Source organism: Denticeps clupeoides, chromosome 1, assembly GCF_900700375.1.
Source record: "Denticeps clupeoides chromosome 1, fDenClu1.1, whole genome shotgun sequence".
Classification (NCBI taxonomy): domain Eukaryota; kingdom Metazoa; phylum Chordata; class Actinopteri; order Clupeiformes; family Denticipitidae; genus Denticeps; species Denticeps clupeoides.
The window spans coordinates 23,205,692-23,230,186 of NC_041707.1; the positions used below are offsets into that span (position 1 = coordinate 23,205,692).

General features: G+C 42.6%; 2 protein-coding genes across 2 annotated transcripts in view; one reads left to right on the top strand and one right to left on the bottom strand.

Moving 5' to 3' along the window:
• Positions 1 to 8: 8 nt before the first annotated feature.
• On the bottom strand, positions 9 to 2,585 carry sod3a (superoxide dismutase 3, extracellular a). Its single transcript, XM_028974779.1, has 3 exons — positions 2,525 to 2,585; positions 1,113 to 1,222; positions 9 to 806 (listed from the first exon to the last, which is right to left on the bottom strand). Exon 3 carries the CDS (start codon positions 804 to 806, stop codon positions 174 to 176), a length of 633 nt encoding a protein of 210 aa, XP_028830612.1. The 5' UTR covers positions 1,113 to 1,222; positions 2,525 to 2,585; the 3' UTR covers positions 9 to 173.
• The window catches only part of dhx15 (DEAH (Asp-Glu-Ala-His) box helicase 15), a 27,739-nt gene continuing 5,456 nt past the window's right edge, over positions 2,213 to 24,495 (top strand). The window contains 10 exon segments of the mRNA XM_028974765.1: positions 2,213 to 2,370; positions 3,635 to 3,980; positions 5,898 to 6,091; positions 6,173 to 6,332; positions 7,097 to 7,315; positions 11,352 to 11,447; positions 11,449 to 11,520; positions 22,592 to 22,678; positions 23,531 to 23,680; positions 24,157 to 24,265. Of these exon segments, the coding sequence (XP_028830598.1) occupies positions 2,303 to 2,370; positions 3,635 to 3,980; positions 5,898 to 6,091; positions 6,173 to 6,332; positions 7,097 to 7,315; positions 11,352 to 11,447; positions 11,449 to 11,520; positions 22,592 to 22,678; positions 23,531 to 23,680; positions 24,157 to 24,265 (1,501 nt within the window). The 5' untranslated portion in view covers positions 2,213 to 2,302.

Genomic DNA, 24,495 nt, shown 5'->3' on the forward strand with positions numbered 1-24,495 from the left:
TAGTGTAAGTAGGCATGGGTAACAGTGCTCAAATTTACACAGTGGACAAAATAATAAGGTTGCACAGAATTCAAGGTGGTTGGCAGAACTAGTTAAATTCACAAATTGAATTCAATTTGTGTTAATTGCTGCATTGATTTCTGCATTAATTTCTGCCTGTACACATTTCTGCCTCAGTCCGCATGTCCCTCCTGTGCCCAAGGCTCCACTGCTTCGTCCCATGGTGTAGGGGAGCACAGCCCGATGACACAGCCTGCAATCCTACGTCCTGCATTCCCACTCCTCAGACTCTCATCATTGCCTCCCTGGCCCAGGTCATCCTCTCGCTCATGCACCAGTGCAGACCGGCCCAGGAATGACTCGCCTCCAAACAGTGTTCCTTTCGAGCTTTTCAGAAACACGCGGATCTTTCCATCCCTAGAATTAAAGTTGCCCAAGTCTCCAGGGTGATCAGGGTGGTAAGATCCTTTAGGGTTGTAGTGTGGTCCTGCTGTCAGAAATCCATCACTCAGGTGACCATAGCGGTGGATGTGAATGGCGCGGAGCTTGTCCTCAACACTGGGCAGCCCATGCAGATTTATGATAATCTGCAGCTGTCCATGTGGGAAAGCCTGTTTGAACAGAATCTGCCCGTAGATCTTAGGTTGGTCTTGAGGAAGCGCAGAATCTGGAGCAACCTCACAAGCTGCGTACAAGGTCCCATTGAATTCAGTCACTTCCATAGGAACCTCAGTGCATGAAGCCACTTTCTGACAGTGCATAAGCACGATCAGAACTGGCAAAATATTCTGCAACCTTGTTTCCATCTGTAATTTATCATGTTACAATTCATTATTGCAAATTATTACTAATGTACATTATCCACTACTGAAAACTTAAAGTACTGAAATGTTCAAATAAAGAAATGATAAACAGGGAAAATATTAAGAATACAATTTTCAGAGAGTAAATAAATGAACAATGTGAATGCTGAATATAGGGCTACATGCTGACTGTTTTATTTTTCAGTTTTCAAGATATATATTTTTTTTATTGCAGAGATTTTAGTTGAATATCGAAGCTCTATTCAATATTGCATTGGTTCAATTATTTGTAAAAAACAGCTAACCTACCGTTTTGTTAGTCCTCCCTGGATCCGAATGCTCTAAATGTAGGTTGTTGAACTCTTAAATGATGCAGCATGGGGAGGGATAAACAAACATTTTGAAACCCCTCCTGAGTCCTTTAGAACCAGACTATTTTAGAAGAAGTTGTACAAAAAAATCTGAAAGCAATGTAATAATCAGATTTACAGTATTATTTGTCTTATAAGCATGTGTTTGAAGTTCATTAAGTTTACATTATGCAGCATACAAACACCAAATCTCTGATAGATTTTATTGTAAGGGAACGTGTGAGTGCTGAATAAATTCTGTCTTTTGGAGACCTCCTCATTGTGGCACTGTCTTGCTAGACAGACCTATTTCACACGCAATTGGTCTGTTATTTAATTGCCTGTGAAAGGAAGAGGAAAGGCCTTTTTAATAGCCTTGGATGTGCTATCTGCCAACGTTGAGGGTTCCTTGAAATATTAGCAACTCCCCCCTCATCACCATCAATTCCTGGTTCCAAGTAATGAGCCAGTTGTTATTACAAAGCTTGTTAGCAATGTCCATGCCGTATAATTAGCTGTGTCAGTTGCAATGATTGTATTCCAGGGCAGCTATGCATCACTACATGACCTTAGTTTGAAAAAGTCAAGTGGGCTTCTTCAGATTGATATATTTACGGTGTTTTTTTAACAATAAATGAACATAGATATACTAATCACGGGCGTGTGTTAATTAAACGTAACATTTCAACGCACGATAAAATACTATACTAGAGTAAATCATGTTAGTGTCATCTTGAGAAAGAAATGTGACAGCTTGTCTACAGCGGTCCCGAGCGGCCGGACTCGGTACTGCAGGGCGGCTGAACGGGCGAAGGGGGCGGCCGCGCTGCTATTTGGCGCCTGATACAACATCCTGCGGGTACCGGCGTTCCCTCATCACCGCGCCAGAATATTCCCCCGCGTTTTCACGGGCTTCATTCTGTGCACCCGCCTTTGTGGTAAACGCCTGCAGCCCCGCGGATTGGTCTGCTTTCTGCAAACTCCCCTTTTTATTTTTCTCTCGCGTTCTGAGGAATAATAATAATGATGATGAGGTAAGTGCTTCCGGTCGCCATCTTGTCGGTTTTCGCCGCGTCTGTTTCTCTGAAGTGTTGGGGGGTGTCCGGAATTGCCGCTAAATTTATCAGTTGTTACACTCCGGGCATAAAGATGTCGAAAAGACATCGTTTGGATTTAGGCGACGATTATTCGTCGAGTAAAAAGAGGTCCTCCGATGGGTGAGTAGATGCGTGGGGAGGTTAGAAGAAGTGAGATTGAGCGCGCCGCACACTACTGAGCCTCGGAGAGCGCGGTGGCCCTGGTGGCCTACTGGTGTTGCCGTTAGCGTGTAGTGAAAATGCATTTTGAGGCACCTACACGGCGAATACGTACCGCTTTGGACTTCTGGCCACTAGACCGCAAGAGGTTCGAATTAAAACGGTGCGGCCTGAACGCAAACGGAGCCGCGTTAGCTTTGCGGCTAACACGTGGGTGTCACAAGGCTACGACAGACTGCTTAGCGCCGACCTGTCGCTTGTCTGATTTACACGCAGTGAACACTTAAGAGTTCAACTTTGCAGATAACGCGGGATCGTGAGGTGCTGGAAACACTAACCGCAGAAGGCCTCACACGCCGAGTTCATAGTTCGTTAAAAAGTGCCAAATAAATATTTTTTTTCTTAATACATTTAGCACCGTAGTAGCAATAAACATACGTCGCTCGAACGCGTTGCCGCTCGGTCCTTCCGGACTAAATTATTCGCCGGGTCACGACTGTGTAATCGTGTACAGGCCCTGCAGGGTTTTTGTATTTTTTTGCCCCTAGCGTGGTTGCATGCATGAAGAAATATCTTGTTTGCCTGTTTGTTTTTTTTTTCTATTTGTGTATCTCAATGCGTGCCGATGTTCTTATTTTGTTAACCGGCTAATGCTAACAGGCTAATTCACCGGTTCAGGTGACTGGAATGTCAGGCCGACGGTGGCATCGCTCGCCCTAATAAATAACTAAAGTGCAAAGGTGGCTTAGGTTCAAAAGCGTCGAGCGTTTTATACTTATTAATATTATGATATAGAGAAGAAAAGTGCGTGTGTGTTCGCACAGGGCGCCAAGGTTAGCGGCACACTTCAGGTCGCCGTTTACCGGCTGGGTTAAAAACTTCCAACCTGCATCACAAATTAAATTGTGTGACGTTGAACAGTTTAATGCTCACATCAAAAAGTAGAAAACAAACTATTAATGTTTCATGAAATAGTTGTTACATGTCAACTGAAAGGTTACATTAAAGAAGCATACATCCCAGCATTGCACAGAACCAGACTTTAGTATATTTTGAAGCAAATATCAAAACAGGCTTCTAACCCACCTTCTCATCTTATTTTCAATGAGCAATATTTATCAGTTGTTTTGCATATTAAGAACCATATTTCATTTATTGGAGCCTGTCTTTAGTTTGCACTTGATGTTTAATGTATCCTAAACTAATACCTTTTGTCCTCCAACAGAAAAGATCGTGACAGAGACCGGGATGATCGGTCGAAGGACAGGGACCGGGACAGGGACCGTGATCGAGACCGTGATCGAGACAGGGACAGCAAGTCCTCCAGTATGTCCATGAACATGGTCATGGGCAGTGGAAGCGGAGCCAACATGTTGCCCTTAAAGCAGCCGACTGTGCATCAGCAGATTAACCCCTTCACCAACCTGCCGCACACACCGCGCTACTATGAGATCCTCAAAAAGCGACTGCAGCTGCCTGTGTGGGAGTACAAGGAGCGCTTCAATGATATTCTCACTCGCAACCAGAGCTTTGTTCTTGTTGGAGAGACTGGTTCTGGTAAAACCACACAGGTAATTCATTAAATGTATAAATTAAAATATGTTCCTCTATGTTGTACTGTCTTTACAATACCGCTTCATTATTAGAAGCACTCTCTGGGCTCTAGACTTAACTTGGACTAACAAACAGACACGTATACTTTACATCTGCCACTCACTCCCTTTGTTCAGACACTTTTTATTGCATTGCAAAAATGTGAGCATGTTCACATGCTTCTGGCTCAGGCTCGCTATTTTCTTTGAGGTTATGTTGCCTCCTGCAGAACACATCCGCTCAGATGGTGTTTATGTGGCAGGGATGCAGAAATAAGAAGTGAAGTGATTGTCACTGCAGCACCCGGTGACACAACGAAATGTGTCCTCTACTTTTAATGGTAACCCATGGCGAAACACATTGTGAAAGGGGGGCTCTGACCAGGTGTCACGCGTGGTCTGTTTTAGTGCGTGTGTTTTATTTAAAAAAAAAAAAAAAAACGCAGCACGTGCACAGGCCACTGCTTACTGCCTGCTTCTACTGGTAGTGTCATGGTAACAGGTGTTAGAAATGGCATTCAAATATAATTAAAATAAATAATTAAAATTTTACATGAAACCGCTTGTTTAGCATAAAACCTAATAATCAAATGTCTTCGCATCGCAAGACACAATGAATCAATTATGATATTTGTTGCCTACTCTTACTAATTTTTATCGATTGCTACTGTGCATATTGTAAGTGATTTAACAATTTGATTCACAAAGTTCTTTATTTAAAGCACATAACTTGCTGAACATGTGTTTGTGCTGTACTTCACGGAGATGAAATTGAAACCAGATAAATTTAATACATTTTAGGGCTTGAATTTGATCTTAGCCTGATCTGTTTGCTGCTGTCTGTTGCTGAAAGGTAGCAGGGAACGGGGACACCATTGTCCAGTACATTTACAACTGCATGTAAAGCTCAGACTTGCGTGGTAAATGAGCAGTCAGGTGAGCGTTTCGATTATCGCAAAAATGTATACTTGGGCTTTAAAACGGACATTAACTTCTGGCGATTACATTCTAGTTGCAATGGAAGCAAAGTCTTCTCTCTGAGATTTGACTGAAAGAAAAAGACTTTTTGCTATACATTTGAGGCCAGAATTTGGATGGAAAATCTTTTCCATCTCAATTTGAAATTTTATTAGCTTGTGAATTTCCAACACATTTTTTTTTTTTTTTTATTGAAACGATGCTTCAGAATATTTTGCTGGAAATAATTTTTGTGTGTTTTTCAGTGCCAAGAAATTCACATTAAATGATTTCAAGTAATATTCAGTGTGCTCAAATTCAAGTAGTCAATGTCATCGTCCGACAAACAAAGTATGAGCAATTGTTCAGTGATCAACTTTACTCAATCAAGTTACGCTCCCGGCGTCATGTTACAAAAGGGAGCGATAAGTCTGACAAGTCACATACAGAGCGGAAGACGGTACGTTTTTTAAATGCACGTTTTTAAACAGGCAGTGTGCTCAAATCGAAATGTTGGAGCGCTGTTCATGTGAATGTCGTGGGTTTGGCTTCACTGGCTTTTCCTGAGGGAGTGAGAGCCTCAAACTCTAACAAAGCCTAATTGAATCTGGTCCGTGAATCACAGCACAGAAGGCGGTGAAAATAGGACTGACACAAGTTAACATGGGCGTGTCCCGCAGGTAAATGTGCAGTAGGATCTCCCCCCAAATCATGGAAGAATTGCTTGATTCCTTGTTGGCCAGTCTGGGGCGTAGCGGGTCTTGCTGCATTTCATATAGTCTCCTGAATCTTGAAGCTGATACTTGTGTACATGTATTTTTTTAAATATATATATATATATATATATATATAAAATTTATTTATTTGTGTTTACGAAATACCATTAATAAACTATGGATAACTAGAATAACAGGTTGTGATTCTGCTCTCTTCCCTCAGATTCCACAGTGGTGTGTGGACATGGTGCGCTCTCTACCAGGACCGAAGAGGGGTGTGGCCTGTACACAGCCCCGTAGGGTGGCGGCTATGAGTGTGGCCCAGAGAGTCGCTGACGAGATGGATGTCATGCTAGGGCAGGAAGTGGGATACTCTATTCGATTTGAAGACTGCAGCTCTGCAAAAACTATCCTAAAGTATGACTTAAAAAAAGCACCTAAAACATCATACTGATGGTCTCAGGGCTATTCTAATGAGTGAGTTTTTCTAACCCACAGGTACATGACAGATGGAATGTTGCTTCGAGAGGCCATGAATGACCCACTGTTGGAGCGTTATGGTGTCATTATTCTGGACGAGGCTCATGAACGCACACTGGCCACTGACATCTTGATGGGCGTGCTTAAGGAGGTCGTGCGTCAGAGGTCTGATCTGAAGGTACGGCACCCCTTGCTGCTTTTTGCACAAAACCCACAGCATGACTGGCAATGTGTCAAAACATTTAGTCAATAATATTACAAACTATTTGAGTTATGATTCCATAATTCAGCTTTTGTTTTGTTCCTTGTTTATTAAGCACTCAACAACGTTCAAAGCCATGTGTAATGTGGATTATATGCAGCCTTTAGTCAATGCTAGTTTTATCACGAGTGATGTGCTAGTAAGGTCACACAGTGCAGTTGAATGCTTTTTGTTCTACTCTGTTCCACTCAGAGGCGAGACCACTCAGGTTTTCAGTGGCTGTGATATTGCTCCTGGGTCAGGCCATTTTAAGGCAATCAGCCTCTAGAGGCACAGATATGTGCCGCTTTTTATAGGCTGAATGCTCCGGACCCAGTCCTCATCAAACAGATGGGTAATGACTGCTTGTTGTGAGGATCGAATCAAAGGTTGTACATGTGTTCAGAGACTGTTAAATGAAGTCTAGGTGACTCTGAAATGATCCCCCGGCCTGTGTCCCCTTCCAAATTTGAAGTTTAATTTACCTTGATTAAGAGCAATTATGATGTCTCATGGAGCAGAAAAGGGAGGGAGTGTGACGGCAGGTCTGGAAAGATTTCGACTGAAAGTGGGAGAGGCGCCCTCCATCAGAATCCTAATATATTTGAATATTATTACTGTGTCCTCTTCTCTGTCAGATTGGCACAGCTCAGTGAAGCACTCTTTCTCACTGTGTGTGTGTGCATGTCCTGAAACTGTAGGTCATCGTCATGAGCGCCACCCTGGACGCCGGTAAGTTCCAGGTTTATTTCGACAGCTGCCCACTTCTCACCATTCCCGGCCGGACGCACCCGGTGGAGATCTTCTACACCCCCGAGCCAGAGAGGGACTACCTCGAGGCAGCTATTCGTACAGTCATTCAGATCCACATGTGTGAGGAAGATGAGGGGGATGTGCTGCTCTTCCTCACTGGCCAGGAGGTAAGGCTGCAGAATAAATTGAGCTGTTCTACTGACATTTTCTATTGGCTTCAGGCAAATTATAATGTTTCACATCCGACTATTTTCTCCAGCAGGTATTTTGGCATTGTACACACATACACAGTGTTTGCTGCAATTACAAAGACACACAAACCCCATTATTTCTCACCTCAATCCATCTACTTGGCCTGTCCACTCCCACGCAATCAGAACTGAGCAGCTAGATCAATTGGCAGATTAATAAAGCCATCGAAGGCTGCTGGCCTTGTCTGTCGGGTAAAGGCCCTGGCAGAATCATCTGCGAGTGACCCAGATTCTGCCCTGCCTGTAAATCCCTGAAATTAAGTCATTTATTATTTCCTGCTGCTCCAAATGCTGCCCATCTGTGTGGAATGGAGGCAGAGGTTTACACCCAGAATGATGAATTTGGCCACAGATGGGAAGCTGACAGCATGGCATTCTGGGATGTCTGTCGGTCTGTCTGCATTTCATCTCCAGTGGCGAGTGGAGTGTGTGTGGGGAGCAGTGTGCACTTTAAATACAGCATTTCCTGTTTTAGAGCTGAAACTCTTAGAATGAATGAAGTTATTGGCATAATTTCCCGAAGTCTCAAAAAGATCAGTTCATTTACATGGTTACTGTTTTGGGACTAATACCTGCTTGAAGAAGCTTTGAAACAGGAAATCTGCGTTTAGTATTTATTTTCATATATTTTGTATATGCCATATAAAAAATGTTTTTGATAACAGGAATCTGGGTATCAGAGAATGATTCCCACTTAGTGGTTGTGTGAAACGTGAACTCTGCATTTTCAATAAGTTACAATCATGTTATTTAATGTTATAAAATACTGTTATTTAGTCGTACCAGGACCAAGTGGTTAAGGACAAGGAGTGAGTGGACTTAAAAGGTTTTTTCGCAATTATTTCCTTATTTGCGTAATCTGTTCAACTAATATGTCCAGTGGCCATCTCATGTCTGTGTACTAGAGGTGATGCCTTCCAGGGGTCCCTAGGAATAGAGGCAGAGCATGAAGAGAAGCTGGAGTTCTGTGGTTATTTGGAGAATTAGAGAATTGGAGAATTTGGTTATTTGTCAATTTTTTTTAGAGCCATGGCAAGTAGCAGATAGATAGATAGATGTCCAGTAGTCACTTAGTATGTTTTCGGAATTTACAGTTGGATGATAAACAGAACATGACTTTGCCGAAGAGATGCATCTTTTGGCAGGTGTCAGTTTTGTTGTGAAGGAACAAAACTGGTGCAGTATTTTGAAATTAGAACCACATCCATGTGCTAAGTACCCAGTCACATAAACCAAAAGTGTCTTCATTAGGCATAGTTATTTGTCATTCATCTGCCCTGGCTTCGGCGCTCATCCAAATCGGTCCTCATTTGCACGTGGGATCGATGGCAGGCTTGTGGCGAGACGAATGGAATAGCAGGAAGCACTGCGTTAGAATAGTCCTCCTACGAGGGACTTGAATTGATTCCAAATTTAACATGTGGCTCCACCCGACAGCAGCCACAACCCACATATGAAGGCCCTTTGCTTGTTGTGACACACTTGTGTCGACAAGGAAACATTTTTGCGCCCCATGGTGCTTCTTAACCTCTGCCTTCATGTCCGGCTTTGATGTGGACTAATGATCACCGCCAAATCGGGCTGAGCCTATCCCTGGCTACTCCCACAGGTGAAAGGCTTTAGTTAAAGGCTGGCCATATATCAACAGGAGGGAGGTGGTATTTATTTATTTTTAAATGCAGTCTCTGTGTTGGCGGTGAGAAGGGCATTGGATGTTAAATGATTGAGCACAAAAGCGCAAGAGGGGGTGGATGGGAAAGAACGGTGCGTTTAGCATGTGTGCCTAACCTAAATAGTTAGTTACCCTTAGGTGCCACTATTGGAGTGGAATTTGTGCTACATTTGTGGAATCAGAGCTATTATGTAGTTGACCAATGGGATCGAGTCACTAGCGTGGATTAAATCAAGTTTAGATATTTTGGTCATGGCTTTGTGCGGCACAGACTACAGTTTCCAGTCTTAAACCAGTCTTTCATCCATTCTTACCAGGGCTGAGCAATCAACCTCATGTCAGTGCGGCATTAATGATTCAATTGTTTCCAAATAAATCTGATGCACTCCATTAAATACCACTGTGCGGACCAATTAGTATAAAATTAGTTATTTATCATGTAATCGTCAGCAACCTGACACTGGAATCTTGTCAAGGGGGTGCAACAATTGTTAAGAAACAAAAAAATAAGAAACATTGTTGTCGGTTTTCTCTGCTGTCTCTGTATCATGCCTGCTTCAGTCCAGCCTGAATATTAACAGATCATCAACCCGTGGATTGTGACAAGTGCACCATCCGCGGGTTGATGATCTGTTAATATTCAGGCTAATTTGATCAATCTATTCACATTTACTCTGTCCCACTGTAGCATGGCCAGCCTTGATTAACAGGCGCATTGCCACTGGCACCCTTTTCACTCATCCTCACCCCGCCACCACTCCCAGGGTGCTATCGGCAAAAAATGAAAAAGTGTGCCGTGACCCTAATTCTGTATTTGTGCTTGAATGCTCATCTGGGTACTAAATAATTGAACAAGAAACATTTATTAATTGAAGCCTTTCCTGACCAGAATTGATTATCCTGGTTTATGCACTCCTGCAACCCTGCAGACCGGTAGGTTGAGGGCATAGCTCAGTGAGAATTTTTTTCTTTATCTTTGCAATGGCCTTGCTGTCATAATGTAAAGTAACCCCCCCTCACAACAATGACACAAGCTAGTCATCTTTTTCTTTACGTTGTTACGTTGTTATGTTATTTGTTCTGCCATGTACTTTGTGTACTACACTCTTTGTACTGCAGGTGGTGCTCCAACCTCTTCTATAAGCCATTAATTTAATATGTCTGCAGTTCGTTGGCTTATCTGTCCCAGGTAGTTATGAGGACTGGGACTTCTGATCACTCCTTTGTACGGAATCCCTAATGCAAATGCTGTCACGTGGCTCTGAGAGCTGGGTTTCATTAAATGTACAGAGTTGATTGGGTGAGTGGTATCCCGCTTGTGTGCTCGATCATTTTTTGTTAGCTCTGCAATGGATGTTTGTGGAGTTGTTGTGGTTTGTCTTATAGATCGGCTGCTAGAGGGCTTTAATAAAATGGAATGCATGTGATTTGATCCTGGTGACCGACCTGCCCTCCCACCCCCACCCCAACATCAGTCACTGGTGAATTTGGTATTCTATGTGTATGTCCCCATTTTAAATAATAATTGATTGGAGACATTAATTATGTTGATTTGAGAACAAGCCCTGCTTTTGCCACCCTGGTTGTGAATGGTCACCTAAGCATAGTGATTACTTTAGCATAGGAGTGTTTGTAATCTCTGTTCAATCAGTGCCTGTCACAGCCCTGCCCTGATCGATTGCCTCCTTTTTGCTCTGTTGATTTTCTCATTGAAATGAGCTTCTTAATGTTAATAACATCCTATAGGTTCTTTGATAGGTGTTCATTTATTATATTGCTGTTTGAGGGCTGTGGGGATTCTTGGGCCAGCCTTCTGAAACTGCTGTCCCACAGCGATATCAGTGCTGCTCTCCCAGTTAGCGCCGCAGGAGTCGTAATGCTCAGCGGTGACTGTCATATTCCTGCCTCCTGTAGGTGCGCAGGTCGCTCCCCTGTGTAGGAGCCCACCATGTTTGCAATGTTCAGCTTTGCTTAACTGATCTGTTGTGATTTTGCTGTTGGTTATGCATCAGTGCTGCTTTCAAATTTCCTTGACTATCCTCATTTCAAAAAACGAGCTCTGTGTGTGAGAGAGAAAGAGACTGCAAGAAAACAATTTTGACAATTGCGCCATGGGGAACTTGCCCAAGCCCAGGGCATTCCAGGTTTAATTTCCTCTATTGGGCAGAACCATACCCTGAACAAATGTGCTGGCCCGTACCCTGGTGTTTGTTCTTGGAATCTGGCTATCTTTGACTGTCGTCAAGTGCCATCGCTAACTCTCTCCGTCTTGTCTTTCAGGAAATCGATGAAGCCTGCAAACGGATCAAACGTGAGATTGACGACCTGGGCCCTGAGGTGGGCGACATCAAAATCATCCCCCTCTACTCTACACTACCCCCCCCAGCAGCAGCAGCGGATCTTTGAGCCTCCCCCTCCCAGAAAGCCCAGCGGAGCCATCGGCAGAAAGGTAAAGCCCATTCGCTGCTTATTGCGGGATGCCATGAGTGAGAGGGTGAGTCTAACACAGACAACCCCCCCTTGCCCCTCATCGTCTTTTGGTGCAGGACTGAGTCACAATGTATGCTGCTATTGTCTGCATATGATTCTCTGCTCCAAATTAGAAGGCAGCATTGCTCACGCCCTCCCAGCTAGAGGAAAAGCGCTAGAGCTGCTGTCTCTATTTTTTACTATTTGCTCTGCTTGTCATTCGCCTTCTTGTTCTTCTTGCACTTTTAACACACCTGTTTTCTGTATTGTATACCACAAATTCTAGTCAGTCTTTTATCTCACTAACAAAATACATATTTTTTGTTAATCAGCATTTCTCATTTCTGCCAGAATCAGGATCGCTACCCATCCAGCATGGGCTCATAATGGATTGTTCATTATCAATTATTTCCTCACAGGATGTCTTAATGTCTAATTGGACAAGCTGTATCAGTATTTATTATTTGCTTCAATCAGATAACCTGTCGAAAAAAGGCAATTAGTTCCTGATTTTGGTTTGATCAGCATTATTAAACAACAATATAGATATGAAAAATACCATAAATATATCTACCCAGCTATGGATTGCATATATTACAACTTGTCCCACATGCAGTGTAAATGACAATATGGTGACTATAAAGTAAAAAAAGAGCAGTGCATTGTCTCACCACGAACCTGGCCGCTTTGCGTGGCGCAGTGAAAGATTGCTCTTCAGAAACACGTCATAGAAAACAATTTAGAGCGCAGTGTCACATTTACTGTGTAACCTATGCAAATTCACAGACATTAATGGTGATGGAGGTGGACGTCTTGTGTCTGAATAAAATTTTTAAACATTGTTTATAATTCCTTATTTTTGTCATACGATGGGTGCCCGAATTTAGCATTTATTCTGTGATTTTAGAGGAAATTAAGGTATTGAGAGATGATTGGGGCAGTGGTGGCCTAGTGATTAAGGAAGCGGCCCCGTAATCAGAAGGTTACCGGTTCGAATCCCGATCCGCCAAGGTGCCACCTAGCAAAGCACAGTCCCCACACACTGCTCCCCAGGCGCCTGTCGTGGCTGCCCACTGCTCACTCAGGGTGATTGATAAAATGCATAGGACAAATTTCACTGTGTGCACGATGTGCTGTGCTGCTGTGTATCACAAGTGACAATCACTTCACTTTCACTTTTTCATATAGCTTAAATACATTATATTTAGGCTGTATTGCCCAGCCCTATACTCAACAATGTACTGGGTCCATAACCTCTGTTCAAGATCTTATTGAATGCAGATGAATTTAACATTTTTAAATGTTGACTTGTTTACCTCTAACTGTGTCCAAATTGTATAGTTTTTTTTTTAACCTGCATATTTTTAACCAACAAATCTGCTTTGATACAAAGCTGCATGTCTGGCTTTACATCATTATATATTACATTTACAGCATTATAACTCACTGATCTTCAAAAGTAAAAACCAGGCATTAACTGCACGAGTTCACCACATTCTATATGAGGGAGAATGCGTGTGTGTGAATGAGATATTGCTCCCTCGTATAGAATGTATAGTTTTAAAATATGTGGATGTATATTAATAGATATTGAGTGCCAGGAAATGTAAATGGTCGTTTAATCACTGATTGTGCAGCCCGCCCGTGTCCCTGTGCTGGTGCATACAGCTGTGAGCAGCACCTGGACACTGAGCCTCTGGCTGCTGATCAGAGGGAACGTGGGATCTGGTCCTTGTCTGCAAATTTGCAAACACTTGCCGCCAACATTCTGATGGCAGCCTGATGAATGAAGCCCAACTGCCTTGCTAACTGAAGCTGATTGGCCTGTCATTACTGGTCTCTGAGCTTATTGATGGCTTTATTCAAGGGGGCTGAACTTCCTGTGTGATGTGGGGTGTGGACGTGTCATTATGATCCTGTGTGCTGCCCTGTGGTTGCATTGGTCTAGCCTTTTACAGACCTCAATGTTGATGGGACTCCTCTGTAATCACCCGAGAGACCCAAGCACCTCTCACTTGCTTCATTCCATCCTTATTCTTTCTACCCTTTTCTATAGTTCTCACCCTTCATCGCCCCTTTCCATAGCACCAACATTTCACGTCTTTCAGCTGCCATATTTTAAAGAGGCTTTTTTTTTTTGTCTGTGGATGCTTCAAAAGTTCAAACATCATCCTGGGTTTGCTCTTGAGCTGTTCAAAGCCAGGCTGACATGAAAGTGCAGCAGCAATACTTGAGGTGGTGTAGGGAGGGTCTGAATTCTGCACACCCAACATTCTGGAGTATAAATTGTCTTGGGAGGGGTGGACAAGTGGGAGGGAGGAGAGTCTTAAAAAAGAAAAAAATCAGCGTTCGGTCTGGAGCATATTAACGGATTGTAGGTTTAAATAATAGATTATAAGTGTACAACTTACTACATGAAATGTGCCTACCTTTTAACCTTGAGCTTTAACTTAAAAATCAGTTTTTCTTTCAAATTCCTTTTGAGGAATAGCCAAATGTCTGCAGTCACTGATTTGTTTTTTTTGCCTGTCGCGCTTCCAAGAAACAAATGAAAGAAAACAGACCTGTTGAATGCAAATTCTTCTCCCTCTGACACACACAAACACACCAACGCTTTCAACCCGTGGACTGGCAATAGCAGTGGCACACACAAACCCAATAAAATATCGAAATGACTGCCATGACACCTTCTCATGGGCCCTTCCTGTAGGGGCCTGGTGAGGCCTCCCTGCTCTCAGGTGTCATTTCTCTTGCGCTTGCTCCCCTCTGCCCCAGGTGACAGCAGCCGCGCAGACATGAGCGCAAATTACCTTGTTAAAATGTCAGGTTGTCTGAGTTGGGAGCGTACATAGCCTAACAATGCAAATGAAAAGCCCTTGGTGTGGTGCGAACAGGACCAGGAGGGCACAGATGCCGTCTCTTAACAATCAGTTGTGTTGCGGGGATCCTCGGCCAGCTCCGGTAGGAATTGATCCTGGGCTGCTTGTATGCGGTCAGTCACATGACTGCCTGGTATCGCTGTGAGCCTGTTTCGGCGGCTTTTTTGGTGTGTATAGCAAGCTGGTGCCACCGGCAACTTTGACAGGCCCATTTCTTTTGGCTCTGAGGATGTAAGTTCAGGAAAAAGATCATGAAAAAATTAAAGGCTTATTCAATGTTCACTGTGCCTTCTACGTAATGGCCTAAATAGCCTCCAGCCCATCTTCTGATCTTATTTAATTTTTTTTATCTATACACACAAATGGCTTCATGAAAGTGAACTTATTGTCATTGTGAAACGAAATGTTCTCTGCTGATAGCCCATCACCCTTGGTGAGAACTGGGCAGCCATGACAGGCGCCCGGGGAGCAGTGTATGGGGACTGTGCCTTGCTCAGTGGCACCTTGGCGGCTTGGGATTGGAACTGGCAACCTTCCGATAACAGGTCCGTTTCCTTAGGCCACCATTGCCTGTCCTTTATGTTCTTTCGTGTTCATACCTTCATCACTTAAGACTTAAATCTTTTTATTCTAAATATATTTTTTATTTAGTTCTTCTATGTATGTACGTCTTCCGGTAAGAACCATTCTATGTTAACAATTTAACAATTTATTATTATTATTTTTTTTATTAACCAGGCACTTTCTCAGGCCACCTCTCAGCTTAAGTAACTTACTGGTTAATAACCCAGAGGCGGAGAATGAGTCTCAATCCGAGAACTGTTTTTCATGATGGTAGAGCCTATAGGCCCCGGTGCGCTTTGAGGAAGTGTCCGTCGGGCTGAAAAAATATGATCGCACTCTTTCTCTGAAGGTTTCAGCTTGAACAACAAAACCCCTATGACCTGGTGACTTCTAGGCAAGTCACTTTATTGATTCTCTCAGCATGTCACGTAACACTGGGTTTTTACTATTTGTTTTTTTCACAGTAGTTTTCTTTTTTTTTTTTTTTTTTTTATCTGAAGTTGGTGGAGTGAGACGTTGCCAGTCCCTGTCTGTCTCCCTACGTGCGCTTGGCCAGGCGTCTTGCCTCCAGATCGCCAGCATATGGATCATTGACTCTGGAAAAAGATGCAATTTCTCTACACATCATGGGTCAACGCGTGTGGTTAAGGGCTCTTAATGTCTTCTCAGCTCTGCCATGACACCCCCCTGCATACCTTCATTCTCCCCTCCCCCAAATCACAATTTCTCTCCTTGACCTCATGGGCATACATTAGAAAATATTACATGCAGAGAGGTCCCTTTACCTTTTTCAAGGCGAGAATGGGTGAAAAGCAGTTATGTGTGTCATTGAGCCATCTCCTCTTTGCCGACCCATCCGAAAGAGCCAGCGGCGGTTCATGAGGCTGCTCTGATGACACAGGTCAGAATCCCCTGCCTACAGGCGGCAGACAGGCCCTTTCTATGTTCACTTCCCCATCCAGCACATGAATCCTGAGCCAGGCAACTCTTCTGAGATGGGCTGAATTACACAAGGTCAAGGGCTGCTTGAAGTATGGAAGGAACACAGGGAACGGAACGGTATCTCCGCGCTCATTAATAACTAAACACCGAGCTATTCTCTGTCTGTGGAGGAATCCACTCTTAAAAGGTGGGATTTAAGCACCTTGGAGGCTTATGACTCCAGACGGTGAAAAGCGAGTTGAATTACAAGAGCTGAGCAGCCAGCCTTCTGTGCAAGTATTTCTCAGCTTGCACGTCCATCGTTCCACTCAGATGGGGAAGTTTAGAAGATGCGTTCTTGACAAAGCACCGGAGCTCAGTACCTGATGGAAAAAGGAGAGTGCAGCCGGTGGAGTCATGAATATCAATGTGTAGCTGAACTTTGGTAGTTGACACTAGAAAAAAGCTATGTAGATAATGTTATTTATTACCTCCTCCAAGGAGGCTGTTTTTGGTACAGTCCTAGGGAATATGCCAAAGCGACAAGCCCAATTTCAACGAAACTGGGGCAAAGAATATTTTAAGATTTCAAATGCAGTAACCACTAAAGTAGTTTAACTTTTGTAGTACACACAATCAAAAATGTTTCTTACAATACTGTAGATGACTGTAAAGTTGAATCCTAATCATAGTCAGAAACTAAAACCTATTCCCTGTCACCACAATCTGTGTTCACAGCATGTCTGGGATGCGTATGAGCACTTGATGTAACAAATATAACTAGGTATAAATGCCTCTGTATATAATGTGTGTGTTTTTCTGGAACCATATTTAAACTTATATTTAAATGCACATGTGCAACATTGACAAACTGGGCTGCATTAAGTGCAACAACATGGGACACAGGCAGTTTAAGAGTAACACTTAAGTCAAACCAAATATTTTAACAGTATTAATGTAAACACATAATCCACAATACAGCACAGTGCTGTATTCCTTTAGACACAAAATGCAGAAAGCCTGGCTAACTGAAATGCGGCGTCCGGAATTCTGTTGAGCCTCATCTCTGTAAAAACAAAGTCGCCGTGTAGTCCGCTGAAGTTTGATAGTAGGATGGATCAGTGAGCCTGCCAGCTAGGATTGGCACGTAGCCTAGCACAGTCTTCGCTCGTTTCCCGCGACTCCATTTTCTGGCATTTATCTCGGGCATTTACCAGCAATCTGAGGGCATGTAGTTGGTTTTATAGATCCTGAATGTTAGTAGGATGGCAAAGCTGGAGTAGTTTTTTCCTATTTAAAGACAATGTTTTCTCCGATGTCCATTTGTCAGAACAAAGTACAGAATTTTGCCATTTTGGATCCGGAGAGGCTGCTGCAAGCTAGTGCTGCACCACCATCTATGGAATTAATCCACAGATGAATTCCTGCTGTACAAGATTTGCTTAGTTTATAATGTACTGCATATTATAATAATTTAGCCTTTGATTTAATGTTAGATTAATCATGTATACCCACCACATTTTGTCTTATGTTGCTGTATTTTAATTAAAAACATACATAATGTGACCTACTCAGTCCAATAATAAAACTGGGACATTTATGGCAGGGCTCTAGAGTGTGACAGAGACCTATTAGGTCCATGTCTTATTCTAAACAAATCAGGGATTTTGAAGGGCGGGGCCCGCCTCTCATTGGCCGTGGTCCATATATTCCTGTACGTTGAAAAGTGCACATGCTGCAGTCAGAGAGAAGTGAGTAGCCTGGACCAGTCAGATTGACTGGGTGTATCTGGATTAGAGCTTTAATTGGGCCTTAAATGTTAGACCCCAGCCCGACATGTTTGGTTCGGGCCTTTTAAAAACCTGTACATTGTGTTGCCAGAAGTCGGCCGAAGTGACATTTATCTTTTTCACACCTCAGACTGCCAGTGCAACCAGAAGGTAATCTCTAGAAGATAGCGTCCATTTCACTGTCCCAGTATCCCCAGTATCCATTTTTATCCAAATCGAACCGCTTCACCTGACCGCTCATTTATCACGCAAGCCTGAGTAAATGATAGAAATGAAACACTGAACAAGCATAATGCATCTATAAAACACATTACATGCAGTGATAAATGTACTGGCTAAATGTTCCCTTCTACCTGCTGCCTTTTCAACTGATTATCAGGCCGAGATGAAAATAAAGTTCAATCCCTTAAAATACATGCCCTTTTTTTTATTTATCTTGTTTTAACTTCATCTCCTTGAATCACTTGAAGCACAGACACATTTTCAGTAAGTTCCGTTTCTTGTGGAATTGTTCTTTATTTAAAGAACTGTGTTAATCATTTACAAGTCAATATTGAACAGCAATTTTAAAAAGAAGAAGAAAAAATTAACCTGTAAAACAGCATTGTTATATGCAATGTTGTGGAAAATATGATGCCCTAACTTTTGTGCGTGTGCACTTGCTTGTGCCGCACCAGTGCAAAAAGTTAGTCTAGAGACCTGTATGGCCAGGCTGGGAGGTCTCTCTTTGCGCCTCCATTACTTTGCTCCCTGTGTTTCCATAGTTCCAATGACGCTGACAGAGGCCCTCTGAGGGGCGTGACTCATCAGGCTCTAGTGGCCCTTTATGACTGCGGTTTCCTGTCGAGTGACTACAGGGATAATGAAAATAGAAGGGATCTGGAGGAGATGCTATTCCATGGGATTTCTTCTCACCGGCTGCTGTCATCAACAACAGGGCTTTCCCCTGCTCTGATACATGCACCACCCTTGTTTTTTTTGTTTTTTTTATTATTTGTCTGTCCTATTTAATCTGAGAGAAAGTAAACGTTGCAGTCAGCCCCAGTGCTTTGATCAGCCGCCGCCATTGTAGATCTGTCGGCAAGTTCTTTTTACAACCCTGATGCACTCTTTCAATTTAAGACTCTTAAGCCAGGACTGCACACTACGTTCATGTGGGCAGTGATGTGGCTGCTGGGAGGGTCGGACCACACCCATCCCAGGTGGCTAGCATTTTTGGTGCGCATGTCCTGTGGTCACAGGTTGTCGCTCTCAGCTGTTACATTTAGACGTCCCTGGTTCTTGTTGGGAGGGCTTTGGTGGTCCCCCCTGTTTGCCAGTCTGAGGGATTTTAATTTAGGATTATCTCTTTCTTTCTCACTCTCATAACACTCCTCCAGGCACATGAATCATCTACATGTTTTACTTTTGTTTGTTGAATGTGACTGGAGAATCTCAGGCATTTCAGCAGTTTTTTTTTTTTTTTAATATTATCACTCCTCTCCTTGTCTTATCTCCTAGAGCTCTTCAGAGATCCCCTTTTCTTATGGGAATGCCTTCCCCTTCTCATCGTAACTTATCAAAATCACACGCTCACAAGCAAAGTTGATGAGGGGTCTCCAGTGCAGACACGTGGACCACCCGTACTGTAGAGAGTGAATGCTCTAGCATGAATAATGAACATTTGTAGAGGGAAGAGTAGGGGGTGGGGATTCTCAGATGGGAGTCGAACCCCATGCTGTGCACAGACAGGCAATGCGCCTCCAAAAAAGCGAGGACTTAATTCGTGTGGACGTGCGGCTCAGCAGAAAGCAAGCCAGCTTAGCCTGGAGATGCGCTCATTCGACGCGATTGCAGCAACTGTTGCGGTACTTCCCTGTTGGGTCGTATTAGACGGCATGGCTGCAAAAGCCAAAAGAAGTGTCTGTGGGATTTAATTTTCCGCAGTTCCTGCTGATACAGAAGCGCTTGTCTAATCCAACAGCATTTTTGTTCACCACTCATCTTGCCTTGAAATTGGGCTATTTCAGGCGTGCTTTAATTTACGTTTCACTAGTCACTCCCCTACCCCACAGGAAATAGTATTTTCTTTTTACACATTAGTTAATGCATTTCATTGTTGAGGACATGGTATCAGTTTGAGTGAAATACTTTAAAATCTGTGTGCACTGGAGTAGGGCTGGGCGAATATACGATCTTGATCGATAATCAGGACACATTCAGCTCTGTTTTGGTGATCAGCCTTGGGCATTTTTCACAAATTGATAAAATGGCAGAAATTAGCATCTTTTGTGAGTCTTTATGTTTTAAACTGAGACATGCAAGTCTCCCAGAAGTTCCAGGAATCTCCCATATATTGATAGCTGCTCCTGATGCCTGCAAATTGCATAAAATATACCAAAATCTACATCAAGCACTCAAGAGCATGTACGTGAGACATTTGACTCACTTGCTCACACGACTGAATGAGCGAGATGGGTGGGCTTTTATTTAACTTCTCCAGGAGGATATGAAAACTTCAAACACCGATAACTGTTATCAGTACACCATCATGAGCCTGTGTTGAATTTGAGCAAGCTGGTGGTGGTAGCCAAGTGGGTAACACACTTGCCTATGAACCAGAAGAAAATGGTGAGGAGAACAATACATTTCAACCAGTGCTGACTTGGCCTCCAAATCCACCAGATAATCCACCACACTTGCCTATGAACCAGAAGACCCAGGTTCAAATCTCACTTACTACCATTGTGTCCCTGAGCAAGATACTTAACCCTAAGTTGCTCCAGGGGGGGACTGGCCCTGTAACTACAGATTGTAAGTCGCTCTGGATAAGGGTGTCTGATAAATGCCGTAAATGTTTTAACATTTTGGAGCTTCCGTTTTTATTATGAATTTATTTGTATTGGAAATTTTACACTGAAATAAATTAACAGGTAGATGCTAAATATTCAGAACAAGGCTGAAATGAGGATTCGAGTAACTAATGATTTGAATACAAAAAATATTCAAGGTAAATTCTACCTAGAGATTTCGTTTAATAAGTCACCAAAGTCCATATATTGTCACTTCCACTTTGTAGACTCTTGAACAGCATCACTGTCATTGTTTTACATGGACTGTTTTAACTGATGCACATTTAAAAGTTTTAAAGCGGTGTGATTTATTCTATGCTCTATGGCAGTAGCAGGAAAATTTAAGAAAACTACACAAAAGGTTGCAGCACCTGAAACAAAAGCATCCTTGCATTATATTTTTTATTGTTGCTAACTGATTTGTAGCCTGTGTTATAGGGCTGGGCTTTTTTTTTCCTTTCTTTCTTTTTTTTTCCCCCACAATCGATAAAATGGCAGAAATACGTGTTTTTTGTGTGTGTCTGCGTTATTTTTAAAAAGAGATACGGCTGCCAGATATGCCAAAACTCCCGGAATCTGACACGTTGATACCCACAAAATGCATAAAATATCCCGAGCAAACAAACAAGAGAATGCATGCGAGACATTATTTTGCATCATGTGCTCACACGATAGAATGAGAGAGAGCAAGCATGTGATTCCGATTCCACAGACGAACTGCACTCTGATTGGCTTATTTTGCAAAGCAAACCAATCATATTTAAGTGTGGGCAGGCTTTTATTTAACTCCCCGAGGTGGTTATAATAACTGTTATTGATAACGGTTATCATTACAGTGGAGCATAATGAGCCTGAATAATATTCTTATAGGAATTGGAAATTATACACTGAAATCATTTACAGCTAAATTGTAGTGGCAAAATATTTAGAAACATTTTTTCAATACCAAAGGAGAATCAGTGTTTGGAATTCAAAGGCTGATTGAAATTGAGTTCAGTTCAACTGAACTGTTGGATTATTAATAATACTTGTTTATTCCTAATAAACCGGCACAGTTGTGGCCTACTGGTTAAGGAAGCGGATAGTTGCATAGGTGCCAGTTAGCAAAGCAACTACTGGCATGAAGCTAGCAATGAGCAAAATGGCTGAAAATAAGGGCAGCGAAAGTCATAATTAATTTTTTTTTTTTTTTTTTTGTGTGTGTGTGTGTGTGTGTGTGTGTGTGTGTCATTGGTTGTCAATAGTGACACAGCACAGCAACCAGTGCTCACAGTGAAATGTGCTCTCTGCATTAAACCATCTGCTGAGCGACCAGTGGGCAGCCATGAATGGCGCCCGAGGTGCAGTATGTGGGGACGGGACTTTGCTCAGTGGCACCTTGGCCAACCACTTGAAAGTGAAGTGATTCATTGTGATACACAGCACACGGTGCACACAACAAAATGTGTCCCCTGCTTTTAACCATCACCCTTAGTGAGCAGTGGGCAGCCATGACAGGCGCCCGTGGAGCATGTTTGTGGGGACTGTGCTTTGCTCAGTGGCACCTTGGCGGATCAGGATTCGGACAGTCAACCTTCTCATTATGGGGCAGCTTCCTTAACCACTGGGCCACTACCTCTCCTCATCTCTGGTGTCTTTGGTTTTTAGTCTGAGTAATCCCACTTACTACCTTTGTGCTCTTGAGCAAGACATTTAACCCTAAGTTGGTCCAGGCGGGACTGTCCCTGTAACTACTGATTGTAAATTGCTCTGGATAAGAGCGTCTGATAATTGCTGCAAATGTAGTATGGCAATATTTTTTTTATAAAAATCTGCTATACACTGAACTAAATTTACTCTAACTTGAACTTCAAGCTTGGTTTCCTTTTGTCATCTATAGTTTCTCATACTGTTCACACCAATATACAATTGTATTGAATAAAATGTAGACGAGTGTTTCTAAATATAACAAATTCTGAGTGTTAACTGTCTTAATGTTTGCTGTAAATCACGTAAAGCATTGCTTTTAGATTATTTCAGCATTGCTGCCAGGCCATCAAACTAACAGCTGTCCCTGTCTCCCGCAGGTCGTGGTGTCTACAAACATTGCAGAGACGTCCCTGACCATTGACGGTGTGGTGTTTGTAATCGATCCCGGATTTGCCAAGCAAAAGGTTAGCTGCCTCGCTATAGCCCTTCCTCCAACAGCCCATCCTCACCTAATCTCCAGCGATCATCTTCGGCTGCTGCCTGTGAAAATCCCCCAGATAAACAGAGTGCAGCCATGACAGCTGCCGAGATGGAAAAGCTGGATATTTATTCACCTGACATTTTCCTCCAGCCCCAAGAGCCCAGTCAGCTGGTGGATCTCAAAAATCTTTGTACCCTAATTGAAATTTTAGATTTGTATTGATGTACAGACAAATGAGACAAATTGTTACGTGTGGTATTTTATTTAGAAACACATTCAAAATTAATTATATTTAAAGGAATTACAATCAGGCTAACTAAGAATGGACACCTAGGTTAAATATACCCAGATTTTCCATTGTTTGGCAAATTTCTTTCTACTGATTGCTACGTATGCCACATTTTTTTCCCCCACAGTTTGACCTGATTGAAACCAGTTTTAATGATTTTTAACAAGTAACCTGTATGCAGTAGTGTGCCATTTATTATTTGCAGATTGCATTCCTTTAGTCAAGAGCTTTTTTTTTTTTTTTTATGCTTCATGCAAGGCTTGTGCTCTCAAAGATTTAATTTAGTATTTTAGTCTCATGCAGAAACAAAAAACAACACTTTTTATTACAATTGCACATTCATTCTGGTATAATGAAAACACCAGAATTATATATTACTGTATCTGGTGTATCTACAAATTTGTTCCCATAATTTTTTTAGTCTTCACGCAGTTTACTATAAAGAGTTAAATTTTTACTTTAAATACTGAAAATCGCAGTGTTTAATGTGTGTATATATTGCTCTGCAATAGGCGAGCCTGTAATATGCCGCTTTTGTGCTTTCAGGTCTATAACCCACGCATCAGGGTGGAATCTCTACTGGTGACTGCAATCAGCAAAGCTTCAGCACAACAGAGGGCCGGGCGTGCCGGCCGCACGAGGCCAGGAAAATGCTTCCGCCTCTACACAGAGAAAGCCTACAAGACAGAAATGCAGGTGAGAAATTTCATGTAAATACCACCAAGTGTGGAGGCATTGTCCTCGGAAATGGATGTCCGTACAGCATGGACTAGTTTTGTCTAAGCTATTGTTTTCAGACCTATTTATCCAATGTAGGCTAGACTAAATTCTCCACCTCCCAATAAAACAGGAACCCCGGTATCAGCTTGTGTGCATTAGTTTCAGGCTTCCTTTTTTTCCAAGTTAGCTCTTTACTAGGCCCTGTCATGTTTTTTTCGTAAGACTGACACATCCTGACAAATGTCCAATGCGAGCAGAATCTTTCCCTTTTAACAGGGCAATTCTTTCATGTCACGCTGCGTGGCAAAGTGAATTTTTAGAAGTTAAATCGCCCTTCAAACGCGCCAGTTTCACTTGCCTCACTTGACACATGAGAGTGAGAGTACGAATGTAATCATAGGCCCTGACTAATTCATGCTCATATTTCTTCTCTCTCTCTGGTGCTGTGGCAGGATAACACATACCCTGAGATTCTGCGCTCCAATTTGGGCTCTGTAGTGCTGCAACTGAAGAAGCTGGGTATCGATGACCTTGTGCACTTTGACTTTATGGACCCACCAGGTAAGAATATTCTTGTGTTGAGTTTCTGCTCTTTGAAATGAACCATTGCATTTGATTGGCCATTTGTGTTTTGAAAAACAGGGTGCTGAAATGTATATAATTATAGATATAAAATATGTTTGTGTTTGATCACCACATCTAAGCAAGGGTTCTTGAGATCCAATTTCTTGGAGCTGGGGCCTAGATTATGTAGCTTATTTAAAAGTATAATTTGTAAATGTGCCACATTT

What these genes read in the sequence shown, in the direction of transcription:
- sod3a (XM_028974779.1), bottom strand. Translation starts at nt 806, where the DNA reads ATGGAAACAAGGTTGCAGAATATTTTGCCAGTTCTGATCGTGCTTATG.